This window comes from Hippocampus zosterae, chromosome 1 (assembly GCF_025434085.1).
Source record: "Hippocampus zosterae strain Florida chromosome 1, ASM2543408v3, whole genome shotgun sequence".
NCBI lineage: Eukaryota > Metazoa > Chordata > Actinopteri > Syngnathiformes > Syngnathidae > Hippocampus > Hippocampus zosterae.
In genome coordinates, this window is record NC_067451.1 from 29,677,764 (window position 1) to 29,697,491 (window position 19,728).

Consider the following 19,728-nt stretch of genomic DNA (forward strand, 5'->3'; position numbering starts at 1 on the left):
AGCGAGTTTAAATAGGTCCCCAAATCGCACTTGATATGACCCTTTTTCATTGTGGGCCTCAAGCAGGCTGGCTTCAACAATGTCTCTCAGACAGAAAACCAAGCATGACGACAATGTCTCTTGGCATTCAGCCGCAATCTAAATAACGTCATTCATTGCGAAGGCGAGTTTCTCTTGAGTGTTTTTATTTGGTACTGTATGACCTCTGCCATGCACATGTACATCATGGTTTCATGAATGTGGATTTTGGTGCTCTTTCTACAGAACGAAAGTGGAGTGTACTTCGGGGTCCACGTTGAGATGATTAATTGGTGCAACAATAGTCAAATGACTTGTTCTTTCTTTTCATAAAACCATAAATCACTCTGAATCAAAGCATGCAGAACATCAAATAAATTATATTGAACTTCTTGGAAGTTTTTGATGTTGACATGTTATTCATTTTAGTCACTTCCAAGGCAGGTGGGGAACTGCCTGCTGCTTTCTGAAAATATCAAGTTACACCTTGAAAAAAGTCACATGAAGCAAAACTGCACAATAGCACGACTGATCACAAGTCACCTTTGTCCATGCATTCCTGTGATGAAGATTTGTTTTTTTTTTAACCTCTGCTGAATATTAAATTAATGGGCAATGGACCGCTGTGCACCGTAAAGCCACAACAATGAGAATGCCAAAATTGGAAAACAGCAAAAAAAAGCATTGTCCCTCCCTCACAAAGCAGTCTTGTGAGGAAAAAATGGATTAACCACTGGTTGTTAAAAGCCTTCCATTGCTTTTGGTAGGAAGTGTCACAGGTGCCCAGAGAGTGTTGTGTGCAGTTCCCGACACACAATGGTCCTCGCAGTGAGGGAGGCAGTCCAAGTGTGCGCTTTAAAACGAATTAGTTCAATTCCACTGATTGTACCCGTGCCCTGCTGCCCGCACGGCCAATTAAATATCTTGCTCTTTTGCTACAAACAACAAATTTGAGATTATTTCTTCTCTCTGGTGAACACAGCAGCAATTATTTCCTTTGGCCGGCCTTTTCGCACAACCATTCTCATTTTTTGTGCCTGTCCATTCAGCTGTGTCGAGGAAGCCTGATTGCTACATTTAACGCATTGTGGCCATCTCCCAGCCTGAAAGCTGAAGTCATTCATCTTGTAGAGGGCAGGTGAACACTCACAAAATATAAACTGCACAACAGACTTTTTTTTTTCTCCAACAATGACTGTTGGAATGTGGAGGCATCTGAATTGAGAATATTAGAGTGATCGATGGAGAAAGAACAATGTGTGTGAAAAAGTGTACAGTTACTGGCTTCGGAAATAGATAGATAAAGTTGCTTGGTCTTGGAGAGAACATGTGAAACATTGACCTTTGCGGGTGAGACCTCTCATGAAATGATAATGCTCAGGATCCAGAAGTTAAATGAAGAGGGTAACACTGCAATTGCATTTTATTTCGGGTGAAAATAGAACCAAATTGAACACTAGAAAGATGATGGAAACAGATGGCTAGATTACCTGTGGGTTCACCTGAGGTGCTTCTCTTGATTTGGCCGTGACTTAAGAAGCTTTGATTTATGTAGTGATGGTTTTATTGGAGCTGGCAAAGAGGACGTGACAGCCCAATACCAGCCCGAAAAGCATCATGGCAAACATCCTGGGAAGAAACTATCATCCCGGCGGATTATTTCCAAAGAACTAAAATGTGTCACGTTTTTTCCATTTCAAAACCAGAAACAAACAAGTAAGATGACCTGCAGTGAACCAACTCGTGAGATTGTAATGAGTAAATAATCAAGCAGTATAATTGGATACACAAACCATGATGAGGAGACGGGAAAGTTGTGTGCTGCCAGTGATCTGTATAATGAGCTAGATCGGAAGACGACGTAAAGGCAGGAGATAGCTGGAAAAACAGGTGGGTGGAAGCGATTGAGAATTACGCTGCTTTCATCTACAACTCCTGAGAAAATGACTGCTTTGGTTCATTTTGGAAAATGAGAAAAAGTTACATCAACACAACATTTGGATGCATTGAATCAAAAGTCACCTTGCCAATCCAGGGCGCGGAACAAAGGCTACTGAGCAGTTACTTCATTACCATGAAGCACTTCACTTATATGTGTCCTTATGATGGCAATTAGATGTTCATTCTAGGTTTTTAGACAATTTTCACCAAGGAAGACGATGATGTATAGCACCTCATCGCTGGGACCAAGGCAAGCATCATCTTCCATTCGTGAGCTTCGGCCCATCCGAAAACCCTTCATGCCAGAATGTAACATATCTATCTATTCTACAAACCTCATCTGGCAGGGAAAGCCTCTAAATCTTGTTATAAGCTCAGAGAGGATCGCGGCACACCATTTATACACGCTGCATAGAAGCCCCGCGGATGGAAAAGGAATTACCCATACTCCTGGTTGCTATTGCCTCAAAGGAAAAAAAATAAAGACAGCCAGCTGTCACGTTCTTGCTGATATTTTGTGTCCCGTGTTTCTGACCGACGACACAGAAAAATACTCAGCAACATGTCGCTATGTTTGACGTAGATTTGCCTGAATATGTTCATATAAAAACAGAGGAATATATGTGCTGTGTATTGTGAATGTACCACTTCTCGCTGTCACTGTGCGTGCCACTCAGACGAAGAGCGTAACAAACGCGCTTGGGTTGAGCCATCACTCACTCAACGGCGCCTGTGAGGGTTACTTTTCTCTGCCTTTGATTCCACTTTTTCTTCCTCAATTGTAAAAACGAAGGAGAGCGGGGTGAAGCTCAAAGTGTATTCCAAAAAGAAGCTGCATGCAACTATATATCTGTATGTAAAAAAAACATGCTGTTTTCACATCATCAATCTTGCATCAATTAAGCTAAATTGTAAATTCTGTTAAACATGATGCTGGTATGCAGTGTAATTGATTTACAGTTTGGCAATGCTGCCCTTCAGTGGCAACTGACTAGAAACACTTTTTTTTTTTTTTTAAGGAGACATCACAAAGATGAGAAACAGACAGTGACTTAATGACAGTCTGAACAAAATGAACCGCAATGTACTGCCGCAGAGACTGCAGCATTCTTAAAGTAATCAACTCCATGCTGAGAATATCCCCCAGACATGGAGCAGCTTTTCATCTCATATCATCATATTCCTATTTTTCTTCAAAACACACAATTACTCAGTGTGTGCCGTGTAAGTCGATATAAGACATTGTTTCATGTTTCATTCCAAATGACATGAATATTTTCCAACAGTTTCTAGATAAGTAACACACACCGGTAATCAATCAAAGCCCAAAATGTTGTTCTTCTTCACGCGTTGCCATGTATCATGGATAGACTGAGGCACGGTACCTCTTGTGTCAAAAATCAAATCTGCTACATTTTACAAGAACAAAGCTGCTTTAGTTTCTAAAAACTGCATATTGGAGTCAAAGCAGTGATTTCCAATCAGGATGCTGTGAGAGTTTATCGAGAGTGTCACAAATGATCCTCACTTTATTAATTAGAAATATATATTTAAATAGTCTTCCATGAACGAGCACAAAAAAACTGGTGCCATTCATACAACAGAATGGATTCCTGTGAGTGCCAGCTTTATCTTCAATTAAGAATGCCAATAATTCATAAATACCAAGTACATTTGTGTAATTGAGATGAGCTCAACAATATTTCAGTTTTTAGACTCTTTTCAGGTGGGAAGGTGGTCTACTGGTTGGCACGTTGGCCTCACAGTGTCGAGGCGCAGTGTTCGATTTATTTTTTTGCATGTTCTCCCCGTGGCTGTGTGGGTTTTCTCCGGGTACTCCGGTTTCCTCCCACATTCCAAAAACATGCATGGCAGGCTGATTGAACATTCCAAATTGTCCCTAGGTATGAGTGTGGGCGTGGATGCTTGTTCGTCTCTGTGTGCCCTGTGATTGGCTGGCAACCAATTCAGGGTGTACCCCGCCTACTGCCCGAAGACGGCTGGGATAGGCTCCAGCACACCCACAACCCATCTTCTTTCTTTTTTTTTTTAAATCATTTGTATTTTTGGTGGGGTACGGTGAGATTTTTATAGGGTTAAATGAGTGCAGTGGCTCAATAAAAGTTGGAAAACATTTTACTTGTATATGGGGGACTACTGAGGACTACCTACTTCCTAAACAGTGATAACTACCATGGAGACATGAGTGGTGATACAATTTACAACGATAGAATGTACCCCTGTTATTAATGGGTGAGAGGCCAGCCCACCACTGGCGGAAATTCATATACAATTGCAAGCTATTGAAATTAATTAGAATATTGTGTGTGTGTGTGTGTGCGTGTGTGCGTGTGTGTGTGTGTGTTTGTGTGTGTGTGTGTGTGTGTGTGTGTGTGTGTGTGTGTGTGTGCGTGTGTGTGTGCGTGTGTATGTGTGTGTGTGTTCAGTTAATTCCGTTTTTCACGGCCCTCTGAATAGGGATCGTCGGCCAGAATGATAGGACCACTCTTTCTGTACTTTGATACATTTATTGGGACAATTTGCAGCAAAAGTAGATGTAGATGAAACGAAAGTAGTAGCAGAGGCAGGTAATAACCATTGGGCCATGCCGAGGACGAAGCGAGTGTATTCACTAATGCAACATAATGCGATTCTGCTTTTTATACGTCGCGCGAAAGGTCGCCTGTCAGTGGCAGCCCCGCCCCTCTTAAAGCGCCAGGTGAATCCAACAGAGTGTGTGTGTGTGTGTGTGTGTGTGTGTGTGTGTGTGTGTGTGTGTGTGTGTGCGTGTGTACGTGTGCGTTTATGTGTGAGTGGGCGTGCGTACGTGCGTGCGTGTGTGTGTGTGTATTTATTCATTTATTGTTTACCCAATGTTTTCCAAAACGTTCACTAATTCCCCCCCCCCCTTTTTTTCAGGGTTTGTTCAAGGTTACAAAGATGTTCCTTCTAAAGACATTCGCAAACAATTTATCTTGACCTTGAATGAACCCTGGCGGGAAAAAAACATCCGACCGTGCACAAACACTCGCAAGCCTTCACCGCTCAGTGAGATACAACATCGACCACAAGTAGGCGGAGTCCATCATAGTAGAGGAAATTACAAAACAAGTTACCCCTCCCCACGTCACCACCACCATCAACACCCAAAAATCTAATAACAATAAATTGTTGTCAGTCACACTTGTCCAAAGGTTTGCATTCGAACCATCCACATAGAGGAACACAAAAACAATGTGCCGAAACTGATCAACAGCAAGTTGAAGCTTGCACAAACAACATGCATGGCATCAGTTGCCACTCTGGCGTGTCCACACTCATGTAATAGACCACAAATCAAAACTTGTGGTCGCTAATATTTATTCCATGTCATTATGAATAACAAACCGGGGGAGGGGAGTGGGGGGGGTGGTATTCTCACATCATGGAATCAGTTCAACGCGTTGCAGTAACACAATAAATCCGTTTGATGTCGCCCCATCACTTATTCTGCTGATGCCGGCTTCCCAGACTTCTGGCTGATACATCGACCAATCAGATGTGAGGGGGCGGGGCCCCAAGTGTCACTACAGATACTGGACGAAGTTCGCACCGACCTGCAGCCGCCGCCGCTGCTGTTGCTGTTGCACCGATGAGTCTCCACGTAAATATATAGCCGCGGCTGACTATGCCGAGTTAAAGAGCATCCGACTTGCGCTCTGTCCAATGATGGTACGCGATGTAATGCCCGTGGATGGTTTCACGGCAAAAGCGATGCCCAGAGGTGAGCCCTGCACATGCAGCGCCAACTGCCGGAGTCGGAGCACCAGTGTCGTCTTCCTCGGATTATTTCTGCTGTCACTCTCCTTGCACGCGGTCACGCTTGTCTGCTATGTGGACCTGCGCTCCGAGGTCAAAAGGGAAATAATCCACCAGAAGCGAGACTCCATGCTGACACTAGCGGGCAGCGACCTGGGCAATACCGCGTCTGGGGTATCCCCGCCCGACCCCCCGCGGTTCGAGCCCCGCAGCAGCCGCTCCGCAGATGACCCCGAGGTAAATTCTTTTAAGAGGACAGGAGGAATTTCTTGAAACACAAAGAGAGTTTGAGTGCGAGCTGTCAATGGCGTTTTTCTTTCTTTCTGTCACAGTTTTTGGGGAAAAGTACATAGTTGTACTTTCAGGGCCTGAAATTGCCACAGTTTGGAAAAAAAACATTACATTTACCCATTTGGACATGAGTGGAACACCTCCCCTCGAAGTCATCGGAGTGTATATTTTATCTTGAGAGGCACAAACGGGCTCCTCCTGTGCGCATAACACACTCATTGACATGAATCATGCAGTGGAACCTTTCAAATAGAACACCAGCCGTTCTGTGAAAATCAGGTTGTCCACATGGGAAATCATGTCAATACCAATTATCAGGTCCAGTTTCACACTGTCTCAAGGCAATTTTGAAGTAAAGGTTGAACAAACTCAACAGTCATCCCAGAAGTATATAGTCACCATTGGGCAATAAAACAAATCGTTGAACAGCTCGCCCTTTAAAGTCACCAGACTGGCAAATTAGTAAATATTGTCTCAAGGCAAAATAAGAACATTGTTCCACTTGTTGTTTCTTTTTCAGTATCTACTCAACTCAAATCAACTATATTTATAGAGCGCTTTCAGACGGACTGTACTTGAACATTGTGTCATGATAATCCGCACCGTTAATGTTTGCCTTGGGACAAATGTGGTTCTGTTCATTATGCAGGATAACGGTTGTAATTTACCTGAAGTCGAAATTATTACTTCAAGACTTGACACAGATCGGATCAACAGCGAGTTTGCATTCGATGTAAAATTGGAGAAAGTTTGTAATTTGCCGATTGATCAGTGACATCATTGATTGACTTTACAGCACACACAAAATCACTGCAGAGACATTCTACGCTGCCATGGTGAATAATCCACTCAACTCAACTGTATTTATATAAAGTCACTAAGTACTACAGTATATACACTATGTAGTTGCTCCATGTACAAAGTGCTGTGGAGCGACTATCATCTGTACAACAATAAATCAATAAATCAGTAACAAATACGGTAGAAAGCACCAAACAGTAAAACTAAGATCAAGTCTGAGTCATGCTGAGTCAAATGCCAAAGAATACAAGCGAGTTTGGAGGCGGGTTTTAAAGATGGGAAGCGAGGGGGCTTGCCGAATGTTCAGTGGGAGCTCATTCCAGAGAGAGGAACCAGCAACTAGCCAACAAAGGATCGATCCCCTCCGTTTAGTTCTTGGTACTTCTCATAATCCAGGGGTTCTCATCATTATACATGTATTTCATTTTTATCAGTGTTTTGCGGAGGATTTTTTGTGGTGAATTGTTTTTGTCTCCCAATGCATTCCAATGGGCGTCAATTTTGGCTATTTCTGTACTGGGCCGATCCCCGGGAAGAGCGAGAGTCAAATGCACAGTAAATCAACAAGTTGTTTAAAACTGATTGGATAGATTGGTCCATCTTCAGATCAGATCAGTAAGAGGCGATTGTTTCTTTTAAGATGCAAAATCCTTATCATGGAGAGTCTCGTAACGTTGGGGGTCTTTGGAGGTTGCACTGCGCTCTTGCTTTATTCTAGCTGAACCAGTATTCAAGGTTGAGTGTGTTGCTGTCAGATATCCTCCTGACTGAAAAGATTGATGGACATTTTTCAGGTTGGCTTGGCAATGAAGATTCAGTCGAAGTGCTGGAGCAGGCGCTCAGCCAAATAAACACATCACCTACGAGCAGGTGCAGAGTTCGAGGCTTGATGGGCATTCATTCGCACGTTGACGAGCCACCTGGGACTGGGGCCAGCTTCAACTTACATTTTCTGGACAGGCAACAGTCAATTTAATGTTCATTACGTTGTCATTGGCTTCAGAAACAACCCACCCTTTTACTCTCCTCGGTTCAGCAGCACAAAAGGAGCAAGGTGTGAAGTTTTGCTCCACTCTCAAATACCTCCATTATTGGTGCTTATGCAACCTTTTTACACTGACCGCAAGTATCATTTGAAGGTGCAGAATAATAGTAGTTTTTGGGTGTTTTCTACCTTTGATACTTTCAGGTTGGGAATGTACCTGCATCATTTCATCTCTGGAAATGGTAGGACATTACCTTGGAGTATAATAGCAACGTAAGGGACCACAAAAAAAACGAAAGACCTTTATATCCGACAGTGCGGACACAGACCTTCCCGGTTGCAGTACAAGACAACAATAGAGGTGTTTGTTTTGTAACATTTTGCTTCAAGGAAACAAAATGAACCGCAAAGCTGAGACGATTGAACGACTCTCCTGTGTCCTTCGCTAAGTCCATTTTAGATAGGAGAGCAGAATCCAAGGAGATGGGCTTGGTATTCAGTCCAGATGCTGATGCTTCATGATGCTTTATAAAAGACTGTAGCCCAGCTGTAAATATTTAACCGCGCTGTGATGCCGTCCTATCCAGATGTCTGCATTAAACAACTCTGATTACACATCCCACAGTTTACATAGTTGGAGAAACAGGAGCATGTGGCGTTCGGACGCAGCTGCCGCACTTGTTAGCTTTTGAGACTTTGCCTTTGAAGAGTCCTTTCTTGATGCCGAAACATTATTCAATGGATTTTTCACTTAAGTCTTCATCAAAGGCATCGCAACGATTTAAAGTGTAGATACGCGACAATGTGAAACAAGGGATGACGTGCCTCCTATAAAAAAGAAATGCAAGTAAATATTTGGGAAACTGGAGCATTGTATCGTAGCAGCTCAGCAAAAGGATTGGGGCTTGGGTGAAAACACCTTCAGAGACCACATTTCAAGTTTGCCCAAGATCACTTTGTTGATTTGAAATAGATTATTGAGGGTTGAGTGTAAGTCAATCCCAAAGGACAGTTTTTGTTGTTTCTTTTTTGGGGGCAGGGGAGTAGCATGCATTTTAGGTCAATTAAAGACTCTAAATTTATCGTAGGTGTGAATGTGAGCATTCTTTACAGGCACCTTGTGGTTCTCTGGCAACCATTCCAAAGTGCACTCCACCTCATGCTCCAATTCTGCTAAGAAAGACTGTCAGTTATCTGCAACTGCAATGAGCACAAGCAGTATGGGAAATGTTTGGAAGGATTTGTTTGGTCGTGTTTTGCCACGATGCTGCCAGTAGCACTGACTGACTTTTCCACTTAGCAACTGAGCCGAATACTGCCCATTCCAACATTTCAAAAAGACTGCGTACAGTATACTGTGAAATGTATTGTTAGCTGGAACAGCTGCTATATCACGCATACTGGTCATCTGTCCATCTATTCATCTCTATCCGGCGTGTCCTCATCAGGGTCAGGTGTGAGTTGCAGCCGAGCCCAGCTGAATTTGGGCAAGACTTGGGGAACACCCTTTATCTCACTCATGAGATATCGCTTATTTTTTTGAATCATTCCACTCAAACTAGATCCAAAATTGGATTTTGACAGGAAATGTGTTTGTTTTCAGATTTTCAGTCGATCCCTTTTTTATCCGCACTGGTAATGAGGTTGAATTCTTTCCAGATGAGAGCAGATGATTTTGGTCATGTGATCTCACAACAAACGCAAACACCAGCCTGCCTTCAACAGATCCAGGTGGTATGCCCTCCGATATCAGTCACTCCCAGCTGTACAGCAGACCTGCATGATTCAGAACAGTAAAATGTTTCTCCTGACTGCATCTTCCTCTCAAGTTTGTGGATAAGCGTGATGTGATTTGAATCTGAAGAAGAATGCAAATACCTGGATTCTACATCATGCCCAACTCACTCTTGTCTCCACGTGAGTTTTTTTTTTAAGGCGCTGAGTAGTCTGTATCTAACAACAATTGTATTTTATTTCTTTTTTTTTTCCTGCTCAGATGTTTGCCTTCAAAGTAGTCCTGCACACAACAGATGTTAAAACATCTGGAGTCCTGTTAACAGCTATCAAAAATTCAGCTTGATGGGGCATCGAGTCCAGCCTACATGCAGTGGCGGCACCCGGGTGGGCTGTCACCCGTGACAAGTTGCATCTAAGCTCTTATTTTTTTATATATATATGAATCTGCAACCTTGCGGGAAAGCTGTTGGCAGGAGCACCAATTTTGGTAATTTTAGGATCGCTTCCGTTGTTTCTATTGTCCATGTACTTTTTGTGGGCACAGTGTGATAGAGGTTCTTCGAACTGAAAACAGTTGTGTTAACTCAGCTGCAACCGTGCAAGACCATTGTTCCGTCAGAAACATCTCAGACACCTTACGCATTAATGTGAAAGCGATACTCTAAGACGGGTCCCAAGCTGCAAAACGCTGATTGCTCCGTTTCCAAAAGACTCGCAATGCCGGGCGAGACTACAAATTGGACCAACTGGGAATTGCTTAATCTGCACACCGCATAGCCAGCTTGAAGCTTCCCTTGCCACATTGGTTGTCTTTAGAAGGTGCAAATGATGACACACATTTTGCCGTGTTCACCCGGCTGATCGAATTCCCTGAGGTTCGACCGTTCCTTTTGAATCGGAAACCATTTTTAAGGATGCATAAAGTGTGTGCTGCCAATACAACAGCGATGAGTCCCCACCAGCTGTGCATCTGGTGTCCTTAACTGTGTCCCTCAGTTTTACCTTGACTTTTCAACTGCAATTTTGGGGTTGGGTTTCTCCACTGCGCTGCAGTTTTGGATAATTACCCCTGGAAGTCAACACGAGGGCATCGTGAGTTGAGACCACATTGCGGGCATCACAGCTTCATAGTTGTGTTTCCCTCTGACAATCGTCTAAAAACGTGGATGAATTCCAGCAGTTTGGGTGAAGAAATGAAATGGAAACACAAACAGTTGTTTTACTCTGTGTTTATAAACATCTTGTAATCACAAGATTACACATCCCCAGGGTGATTGAAATGTAGTCATATCCTGACGGAACAACGGGGAATCGTGTCTTTGACCCACACCAGCAGCCACCTTCACTTTGAAGATGCGAAAGCCATCTGATCGTTCGCATTTTCTCCCCCGTGTTGAAAAAGAATGGTTTACTCAATAGTTGGCACTTGGCATACATACCGACACATTGTCTTCCTGATTTACTGTAAGGTTCCATTTCTTTGAAGAGTACAAAGGCTATAAATGTTCTAATGAAGCCGTTCTCATGAAATCATTTCATGTTACATCATCTCCAACACCAGTTTTACCTTCGTTGCAGTTTGGCAGATCCTGTGGCTTGTTTGTTTTTTGGCATTGGGTTGCAGTTTCATCTCGGGCCAAGACCTGCACGTGGAATGATGATGTTTGGCTGTCAAAACAGACAAAGGTTTAATGCCATATGCCTGGACATACACCCACAGTCCTTTGAGAGGTAACAGGCTCTTGTGCCAACAGCTGTAGCGGAGATGTAGAGACACCTGCGCACCAAATGAAAAGCAAACATCTGGAAGTCTGTGTGCCGATAAACCATAGTAGCCACGAGGGCTGGGCAACTCGTCGAAATTTAATCCCAATTTGGATTTTGGATTCTCTTGATCTAAAAACGTCCGAATTAAATAGAAATGATCAATGTGCTGAACAACGTGGTGTGTGCGTGCAAATTCCTGGGAGTGTGTGGGTGTGTGTGTGTGTGTTTGTGTGTGCGTGTGTGTGTGTGCGCGTGTGCGTGTGCGTGTGTGTGTGTGTCTGTGTGTGTGCGTGCGTGTGTGTGCATGTGAAATTCTGCCTTGCCTGAGCGTGCTTTCAAGTGACACTCCATTTGGGGTTTATTGTAAAACTAAACACGCAACAAAAATAATTGCTTGTATATTTGAATACGAGACATGCTTCATTTTAAAACCATTTGCAGTGCTCATTGCAAAAGTCAATGTAAAATCCCACTGGCATGCTAACAGGTGATTAGCATCAACATCAACAAGTGTTTATTGCATGCATGCACGGCGCCACACTGCCCTCAAAGAGGCCAAGAGCTGTGGCAAACGGACATGGCATTTATTTTTCATTATTCATTGTTTTCATTGATATTATTGTCATATATACTTGTTTTACTTTTATGTTAATTCATTTTCCAGTTGTTCTTTCCAAGGAGTTTCTACACATTTACAAATGAAATTGCAGGAAATATGAGACCTGAGGTCCCAGCTTACTTAGCTCAGTAAGACTTGTAAAAATTAAAAATAGAACTAAATAAGATCAAATAAGTAAGAAATGTCTAAAGGAGATGTTTAAACGTGTTCAAGGATGCAATGCATGCAAAGTGTGGATAGATAGATAATGAAAATATTCATAAACGATCAGACGTGTATGTCAGCTGGTCAATGCATAGATTCCTTGTGAGGAGGAGGGCCCCGGCCAAAAGGAACAGGGGAAGAATCCTTCCTAGTTTTCACCGGTTCGGAAAGTCCTCTTTTCAGTTCGGTGCCATGATTTAAGAAAATGTCCTTATATTATTGGGTAAATAACGTCAGGTTGTACTAATGCAAGCCTTGGAATTTTCTTTCTTCTGGACAAAAACGTTGATTGTGAGATGTCAATTGTCTTCTTGTGGACATAATCAGACTGACTTATACGAAACATATTGGCTAGCTGTTGCACAGCATTATGATAGCACCGTAGCATTGATTAGGATATGATTGCTTCATGCCACACAGAACAAGTCCAAGAAAACTTTGCAAAATTGTCCAACATACAACACTAATTAATAGTGTTGTATATAAGTAATAACAACACTTTTCTTTCACCTGTACAATGCTCAAGCTCTTTATGGAATTGAATAATGGGAGGAGGCCAAGAACAAAGGGTTGCGTCTTTCAAAAGCAGACCACATTGCTGGTAAAATTTGAAGGATCCGGAAATTCCTTTTGCAGGATTCAATTAAATAACGTCATTCGTGAAATCAATCTGTTTGAGGATCCTGCCCTGACATTTACATGCATCATTTAACTACTGTGAGGTGCTTTGCTGTTTTCACATTATGGTGTTGCTCGGCATAACCCCCCACCCCCGATTAAATGATAGAGAGGTATGTATAGCTTTTTGAACTTCAAGTTGAGATGCTGCACATGTCCTGGCTTTGAGGGATGTCCATTGCATACCTTCCAAGCAGATGTTCAGCCCCTCGGTCATGGGCCACCATTAATGCATCTATGAATGTTGGACTGAAATGTTGGCTGTTGAATGGGTGGTCTTGTGTTTGCATTGTTAAAACACTATGACTTCTTTGAACTCTTTCCTTTTCCACCGAGTCACTTGGGCCGCAGCAGCACAATCTGTAAAGACTCAACTCCCGTCTTTAGGGAGAGAGGGCTGAAAGGCTCGCTATTGACTTTGAAAATCAGTTGTGAGGTACAAAAGACTCGCTACTGAACAAAAAAATGGGAAATTGATATTCCTGACCTGCGATGATACAATGAAAGTACTTTGCACAGACAGGTTGCTCTGCGCCTGGAACGGAGCTCCAAAGCCAAACTTGAAACATTCCGCTACAATAGTTCGATTTTTATCTGACCGTTTCTACACTCAGGTCAGCGCGTCATCTCAGGTTCACTGACTGTAGCTCGAGTAGACCCAGTCAAAGAGCAACACAGGGCATGTTGACTCCTGAGAACACACTCCCCACTGGCATTCTTCTTGTAAAGGGTGATTTCACGCCAGCTACGTCAGTCCTATCATCGATTCACATGAGTCCATTCACGCTGTAGCTGTGCAGGGATGGGACCAGCTGGCATATGAATGGGCAATGATCTCAGGCGAAACACAATGCTTGTCCTCCTTTTGTATATGAGCATGTTCCACAGCGTTGGGGACAAAGCGGCTGCGCAGGGCGGCTAAACGATAGACAAAGGCGGCTTAAGTTACAGGATAGGTTACAGAGCCAGTCAACAAATACGGCTGGACCGGAACCGTCAGAATCAAAACGTAATCTTGAGAAGGCAGAACATAAGGCAATGGCATTATTTTACAATAAAATGTCGAATGTATGAATGAAAGAACAGGAAATAATCGGTGTCTGTTTTTCCCTTCCTAGGGGCAATTACTGCACAGAAATAGAGACATCCTTGCCACTGAAGACAATAGAGGCATAACTCAAAGGGAGAAAAGAAGTCCCGGCAAGCAGGCAGAAGCAGGTATTTGCTATTCCATAGTTGGCATTATTCTTCTTCAGTGAAAATCCTTCCCTTTATGTTAGAGGGGGGGAAAAAACAGCAAATGCCCCTGCAGGCTTCTTGAGCTTGTTGTCAGATAAATGTTTCCTCCAACGTTTGTTTCTTTGGAGATGATTCACTCGTGTAAATAAGAGGCTGATGTACAGGTTTAAGTCTTTTAAATAATTAAAAACAGATTGTTAGTGGGTTGTCATATTTGGTCTACCTTTTTTTTTTTTTTAACTTACTGTCATCATAAAGCTGTTGTACCACGTTTGTTGCTGGAAAAATGCAGCATGCATAATTAAATTCCCAAACAGAATGGGACTGATTATTACTTGGATGCAAGCAGCTCATGGGCGGCTTTCAAGGCACAGAAAAAACTGTGTTGTTTTCCCCTTTCTTAAAATATTACATCCCGGAGACATCTTTTTGGGATTTCCATTGCGAGGATAGCTTCCATGTTATGGATCAATATCCACTTTCAGTAAATAGGATAGTGTAAAAAGCACGGTTTCAAAGAATATGCCCTTTTTTCAGTCAACCGCGCAATCATTTAAAAAGGCGGTCATCATCTGACACGCTAGTGGCTTTCATGAATCTGGCGGTACTGATTCATCATCATTGATGACTCGACAGCAAACCACAAATTAGCGTTGGTAGATTTTTTTGTTTGGAATGTTAGCTATGCAAATATATATATATATATATATATATCTGGTGAACGCTTTGAAGTTTCATGAGAGAAAGCAACAAGTGCTACATGATCACAAGGCATTCCGATGTCTGCGGCGTGACATTAAATACTTAGGTGGGGGTGAGGGGGTGGGTGGTGATTGAGTTTAATTTAGAAGAAAAAACTCACCTTTCAGACTTTATACATAAATCAGTAAAGTCCCGAACCTCTAAACACTAATCATTCCCAGTTCTCTCCGCTGCTCGTACTATACAGACAAAGGAATTTCTAATCCTAACCTTAGATGTGTGTGTGTGTGTGTGTGTGTGTGTGAGTGTGTGTGTGTGTGTGTGTGTGTGTGAGTGTGTGTGTGTGTGTGTGAGTGTGAGTGTGAGTGTGAGTGTGTGTGTGTTCTCTGCCCTCCTTAACGGGCACCAGATTTCAGATAGGGCCGCTCGTTAAGAAAAATCTATGCGGATGCATCCAGTCATGTAGCCAGAGGAGAAACTCTGTCCATATGTTCACAGGGGACTCAAACTGTGAGGTTTTAAGGTTAAATGGCCTTTGTAGTCGTAATGACATGGTAAACACAAGAGCAGCGAGACGGCCTTTTGAAAAGAATTCCTAATCTGGGCGCGCGCACGCACGCACACATGCAAATAAAGGCATGCTGAGGGTATTTTCACGCACTGACATGGATGTCCCACCACCGTCTGCAGGCACACATATGCACATGGCCTGTAAAATAAAGACACATAAACGCACATGCACATTCGCACACTTTCATCTACATTCTCCATCTGGGCTTAATTCAACGAAAAGGATTTTGGCAGGATAAAGTATCTCTCTAATGATCTTCTCCAGTTCCACTGCCTGTGAATGCTTAAGGCACTTGTTCATACAGATGAGGTGAAACCACACTTACAAATTGCTACACTCGACAAACCCACAGGATTAACTTGAGTGCTCAGTGCCCAATGTGTCAGCATAGATGAAATGTTAGGTCATGATTGGTCGAAAGAGAACTTCAAGCTTAATCATTTAGTTTTTTTTTCCTTGTATTCCAGAATCGACAGGAAAAGAGAAAAGAAAAGAAAAGAAAAAAGGTAATCAAATAGACATGCTCAGTCCTCTGGGTGATCGGAAGAGGGTTGCGCTAGGGGAGGCTAGAATACAGATCCAGTTTTTGGCGATTCTTAGTCATCAAGGTCACCAGCAAAACTTCAAAGGCAAAATTGTTAAGTCACCGAGAGGTCTGCTGTAGTTGCTTTTGAGTCAACTTCTGTGGCCGTAACTGCAGTTACCATTGTTTTCCAATACCAGCCACGTTCCTAAAACTCGGCTGTCTAGGGTCCGCACGCCATCTATGAGTCCTGCATCAATGTCTACCTTTTTATGTTGACTCTTGGGCAGATGTACAAAAGCCTTTCTGATCATCACTGTCAAATAACGGATTTGCACCATTTGCCGACCACTTTGACTTCTATCATCTTAGGCAAGAAAAGATCCATTCCGGGCCCCCCTGGCCCTCCCGGCCCCCCGGGCCCCCAGGGCCCACCGGGGATCCCCGGAATCCCAGGGATCCCAGGAAGCAATGCCGTGGGTCCTGCGGGACCTCCCGGGCCCCCTGGGCCGCAGGGACCTCCAGGCGCTCAAGGCCCAGCAGGTACCAAGTTCAAAAAAAGAAAATGAGTGGTTACGATAGTACAATAGCCCAAACTCGAGTCATGCGGCCCGTTCTTGGATTACACGGCATGAGCCTGCATGTAGCCATGTTCCCACGCTTGGAGGAGGCTCGGGTTGTCAAAATGGATACACGGCTGAACAGTGAGATTTTCTCATGCGAAATGTCAAAACATGGTGAAGGATTGCAGGGATGTCTCCACAGTCGATGGCATTGCTTGTTTTGATCCAGTCACAATGGTGTCATCTTTTCTTAAATTGCCGCGGTATTGGCCAGAATCCCTTCACGTCTTGTTTCTTGTTGTAGGAGTTGCTGATCAGAGAAAAATAAAAGAATTCCAGGTAGAGTGTGTTACCTCCCAAAATACTTATGTCCTACACAAGAACACTGATGTCAATGACATGACATCTTTACTTTTCAGCCCGCGGTGGTCCATTTGCAAGGGCAGGAAACGACCATCCAAGTGAGAGAAGGTGGGTCATAGGTTGTTGTCGTGGATGATAATTATCGGGACTATCGTGGAGAACAACCAACTCTGAATTATGTTCAAGATTTTCGATATGTCGACCCTCTCGTGGAGTGACGTAATTTTCTGTAATCTATACTACTGCAAACAACTGTGAACTCCACTCATTGCTACACTTAACCTTTGTTTGTTTGTTTTTCTTGCTTGACATGTTTAGATCTTTCGGAAGGCATCCTCAAAAACTGGAAAATGGTGTCCATTCATCACCGTGTGTTTAAAATGCACTCTCGCTCTGGAGAGCTAGAGGTGCTATTGGACGGTGTCTACTTCATCTATAGTCAGGTAGAAGTGAGTACGGTCCTTGACGTAACTCTTATAATTCAGTGGTGATTTCAATATCCAAGTTGCTTACCTTTTTTTTTAGCCGTATAGTTCAAAATGTTGAAACATTTTTGCTCTTCCATCCATGTCTAAATGTACGATTTGTAATGGAATCTCATGTCAGCTACTCAACTACCCAACTGTTTCAACTGTACACAATATGTCTTGTTTGGGCGAGCCGCCGCAGTCTTTCATAAATTTTACCTCTTCACCAGGTGTACTACCTCAACTTCACAGACATCGCCAGCTATGAAGTGATGGTGGACGCAAACCCGTTCCTCCGCTGCACTTGCAGCATTGAGACAGGCCAGCGCAAGTTCAACACCTGTTACACAGCTGGAGTGAGCTTGCTGCGTGCTGGCCAGAGAATATCCATTCGCATAGTATATGAGGACACCCTTATCAGCATGACCAACCACACCACTTTCTTGGGGAGTGTCAGACTTGGAGAGGTGCCATCTGCTGGACAGAACTGATAACTGCAAACGTCAGTCTGCGTGTGCGTGTGTGTGCGTGCATGCGTGCGTGCGTATTTCAAGACATAGTTAGACTTGTGTCTGGAAGCTTCCGTCTTGCCCAATGAGAGCCTGATCGGATGACACTGAAACCCTGTGAGATTGATTAAGGTTGAGGATCACTCGAGCTCACAGTCACAGCCCAGTAGAAAAGAGGACATTGTGTGACTGTTCTGCTTGTGCTTCCACTGATTCAGTGCTTTTGGTCTTGATGAGCTGAATGTCTGTTTGCTCATCAAACATATGTCACTATTTATAGCAACCCGCCTCTCTTCTTTCGCTCTCTCTTTTAATAACTAGGAAAGATACTGCTCAAACTAGTATTTTAGATTCACAATGAAATGCTGTTGAATCATAATGTTGTATCTCCAAAAAGCACATGGTCATATTTTGATGTATTTGTACACTACTTAATTTAAGTATATCAATACCGAGATGTCATTCGTCATAAAGAGCAAAAAATTCAAGTGCGAAATTTAATAAAAAAAGAAAGTTGAGAAAATCCATGCAACTGGAGTCAAAAGGTATTCCCAGAGCAACAGCACTATATATTTTGCACACATTTTGCACAGCAATATCCCTGCAGAATATCAGTGATATGTTTTGTGACCGTGCTATTGTTGACTTACCGTATGAATGCATACATGTGAGAAATTATGTGGGGTTTTTTATACGTCTGTGTACATATTGTATATAAAAATGGGATATACTTTTGTAAATTGAGTTGATTGGAAAGATTAAAATGGTTTGTTCTGTCTAACGGCATGTGTGTCATTTCTGATCAAGTAGCCTATAGTTACTGATTTAGCAGTTTCATGTGGAACTCATCTGGCATGGGCACCAAAGTGGTGTGCTGTCAGGGCCCATTGTCTTTATTTATCCCTTAAACATTGTGTCCGACCCCCCCCCCCAACCCCCCCCATCCCCCACCCCCACACCCAGCCCAACTTCATTGTAAACTGGAGATGTACTTACACACAACTAAGCCAGAATCTACAATTTGTTAGCTGTGTGACTTCCCCCATTTCCGAAATCAGTAAATCACATCCAGGGTTTAGTGTCCTACTTTTCTTGATACACAGATCCAATGTTGGAAAAGAAATTATATTCTTGTCATATTTTGGTCACTGGTGGTGAATATAATGTTTGGGGCAAAAGGCAAGAGAGTGCATTAACAAACAAATGCATTCAGAAAAGATCCATTCTAAGGGAATAAAATAAGGAAGGAATAGGTGGGTCCAGTAATTGAGTCAAGATGAATGCTGTACTACTGAGAGTTAAACCGTTAGTGACGATCCAGACACTGAGGTCATACAATGTTCTCTTAATGCTTTATTTTCCTTGGGAATTAATGCTGTCTCATCTCCTCTCTGACTCTGTAATCTCCCCAGAGAGTAAATCAAGTGGAACACGCAGAGCTGTGAGCTTCTTTCTGATAGTGGAGCCATTCATTCATTCATTCATTCATCTTCCGAGCCGCTTGATCCTCACTAGGGTCGCGGGGGGTGCTGGAGCCTATCCCAGCTGTCTTCGGGCAGTAGGCGGGGGACACCCTGAATCGGTTGCCAGCCAATCGCAGGGCACACAGAAACGAACAACCATCCGCACTCACACTCACACCTAGGGACAATTTAGAGTGTTCAATCAGCCTGCCACGCATGTTTTTTTGGAATGTGGGAGGAAACCGGAGCACCCGGAGAAAACCCACGCAGGCCCGGGGAGAACATGCAAACTCCACGCAGGGAGGCCGGAGCTGGAATCGAACCCGGTACCTCTGCACTGTGAAGCCGACGTGCTAACCACTGGACTACCGGGCCGCCCTAGTGGAGCCATAAACTAAAAATTGTGAAATAAATAGAGATGGCAATATGGTTTTGTGTGTGTGGTGGTGGGGGCGGGGGGGACATGTGAGTATTGTGCCAACATAAATC

The 19,728-nt window shown here is 43.3% G+C and overlaps 1 protein-coding gene across 2 annotated transcripts; it reads left to right on the top strand.

The window, feature by feature from the left end:
* Window positions 1–5,516: 5,516 nt before the first annotated feature.
* Window positions 5,517–18,557, top strand: LOC127607242 (ectodysplasin-A-like). 2 transcript variants are annotated; one of them, XM_052075368.1, is made up of 8 exons: window positions 5,517–5,994; window positions 13,958–14,057; window positions 15,819–15,857; window positions 16,247–16,417; window positions 16,742–16,776; window positions 16,857–16,908; window positions 17,119–17,249; window positions 17,498–18,557. In XM_052075368.1, exons 1-8 carry the CDS (start codon window positions 5,665–5,667, stop codon window positions 17,756–17,758), a joined length of 1,119 nt encoding a protein of 372 aa, XP_051931328.1. In that variant the 5' UTR covers window positions 5,517–5,664; the 3' UTR covers window positions 17,759–18,557. The 2 variants fall into 2 exon arrangements, with proteins under 2 accessions (XP_051931328.1, XP_051931337.1); XM_052075377.1 differs by having other exon boundaries at window positions 17,119–17,243.
* Window positions 18,558–19,728: the final 1,171 nt, after the last annotated feature.